General features: G+C 61.8%; 1 protein-coding gene across 1 annotated transcript, besides 3 other annotated features; it reads left to right on the top strand.

The window, feature by feature from the left end:
• Positions 1-250: 250 nt before the first annotated feature.
• Positions 251-275: a microsatellite.
• A 136-nt stretch (positions 276-411) lies between these two features.
• Positions 412-477: a microsatellite.
• Positions 478-1453: 976 nt separating this feature from the next.
• Positions 1454-1777, top strand: Tco025E_08260 (uncharacterized protein; the record flags this gene model as incomplete). Its single annotated transcript, XM_029375115.1, has 1 exon — positions 1454-1777. One exon carries the CDS (start codon positions 1454-1456, stop codon positions 1775-1777), a length of 324 nt encoding a protein of 107 aa, XP_029224833.1.
• Positions 1778-2013: 236 nt separating this feature from the next.
• Positions 2014-2032: a microsatellite.
• The last annotated feature ends 167 nt before the right edge of the window (positions 2033-2199 follow it).

Raw genomic sequence — 2199 nt, forward strand, 5'->3', positions numbered from 1 at the left:
CGGTTGTGCCGCTTTGAGCAGCAGCCGCAGCGTCTGGGCGCAAGCACCGCGCAGCAGGGCAATACTGCCGCGCCGCTTGCCACGCAGCAGGCGTCCGTAATATTTAAGTGCAAGATTGTTTTACCGCAAGATACCCCCACCGCTGGCCTCCTAGCAGCGGGCGATTAACACATGCCCCTCCTGCTATGCGGCGCCACGCAAGGTGAGAAGAAAAAGCGCGACTTGTGTGTGGCGTTCGTTGGGCGCGAGCAAAAAAAAAAAAAAGAAGAGAAAAACGGCGGGGTATTTTGTCTCTTCCCCTCTTTATTTTACTTTTCTTTTGAACCGCATTTGGAAAACGGTGATTTGCGGTTATGCACACCCCTTCTGGAATATGTAAAAAAAAAACGGATACGGAAAGCTACGTCGATATTGTTTTTGTTTTTTATTTTGGCCTTGTTTTGTTTTTATTCTATTTCGGTGTGTGTGTGTTTTTTTCACGTCTCAAACGGCGTGTGGTGGAAATAGCAATAAGGACTGCCCGTTGGCTGGCATGCCTTTGGCGTTGCACTGAGCCCCGCCCGCCCCCTTGTCTTTTACATTGGCGGTGCGCGGCGGGTCTGCATCTAATTTAACTTTGTGCGGCGCGAGCGTCTCAGCGGAGGGCAAACGTGTTTTTGTAGGAAATTGTAGAAATAACCTGTCACGCGATGGGGGTAAGCAAAAGTAAGAGATGATTTTTTTCGTAGGGGTATCCCGTTTTTTTTTCCTTGTTCGACGGGGTTTTGTTTCCAAAGATCCCGCGTTGGACGGCTGCGAGTGCAGTTTTTTGGTTTTCTGCCACGTCCCTCCCCTGTCCTCAACAATCTTCACGCGGGGGAGTTCGGCGGTGGCAGTGCCCCAAACACTGCCAGTTCGCCGGGCCCAGCGAGTCCGGCGATCGGTAGACGTCTTTTTAGTGCGTTTCCTTGACGGGTGTGTGGGTGAGGCTGCTCGTGCGCCGGTGGCGTGGGGCCGAGCTGTGATCTTCTGTTGTTTTCCTTTCACCCTGCAGACAGAAGGAAGGGGGCCGCGCCCGGGCTACACGCTCGCCGTTGTTTTTCTGCAGAGCGGCCCTTGGCCGGGGAGTGGGGGGCCGGCGAGGAGCATGCGCGCGGCTGCGGGCCCACAACCGCCGAGATGAGCCGCCTTAGCGCGCTTGCGACTTTTTTGTTGCCTCGTGCGGGCGGGGCGCGAGGTGGGGGCGTCGGCGGGCACTCCGCGTGGGGCCCGAGCCTCCCGCCGCACGGTGAGGGGCCGCGGGCGCCCGGCCGGAGGAGCCCGGGTGTCCCCGGCGGCCGTCGCCGAGCGTCTGGAGGACAAGGGCGCACGCACAGGGTGTCTACCTGACCCGCGTTCCCGCCTCCGCGGCGCCCACCGGCGGCGTCTTCAAGACGCGCCAACCAAAGTCATTTGGGGTCGCCCGCGGGGGGCGATGTCCCCGCGCAGCGCCTCCTCCCCCGCTGGCGGCGACATGGGGAGGAGGGGCTTCCACGGGGGGATGGCGGCGCAACGACTCGCCACCAGTGAGACGGAAGCTCCGCTTGCGACGCGCACAACGGTGCGCATTGGTTGGGGTCTTCTGCTCTCATTTTTAGGACCCTCGGCGGCGCTGCGCCGGGAGGTCTGGGGGCGCGAGTTGCCGTGCGGTCGGCTGTGCCACCCGTGCCGTGTGACTGCCGGGCGGCGGCGGGAAGGAGGCCCTCAGCCCGTGCTTGCGGGGCGGCGCGCGGAGGGCTTCCGAGAGGCGGCAGAGTGAGGCAGCCGCGGGCGCGGTCCGCGTGGAAGTCGCCCGGGCCTATGAAGAGCCGCCTGTGCCGTACAGGAAGGGCCCCCTCGTCGCGCTCGCTCCTGCGGCGCAGTGCCCACGGTCGACCACTAATAAAGCGGCATCGACGTCAGCCAGTTGAGTTCTCCACTGAGTTCTCCATCGCCTCGGCGGTTGCGCGCGCGCGCGGACGGCCTCGAGGATGGATGGAAGCTTGACGGGGCGAGACAACAACAACAAAAACAAACATAGAATGGGCAGGGGGGAGAAGGAGGGAACGCGGGGCTGGGGAGCAGAGTGCTTTGCTTTTGCTTCTTTGCGGAGGAGCCTCTCGCTTTGCTTGCCTCTTCTTCTCGCACCAACCTGGCACCCGACGTAGATGGAGTCGCCGGCGAGAGGCGAGGGGACTACGC

The sequence above is a fragment of the Trypanosoma conorhini genome (assembly GCF_003719485.1).
Source record: "Trypanosoma conorhini strain 025E chromosome Unknown Tco_14.4_contig_00738, whole genome shotgun sequence".
NCBI classification, from domain to species: Eukaryota; Euglenozoa; class Kinetoplastea; order Trypanosomatida; family Trypanosomatidae; genus Trypanosoma; species Trypanosoma conorhini.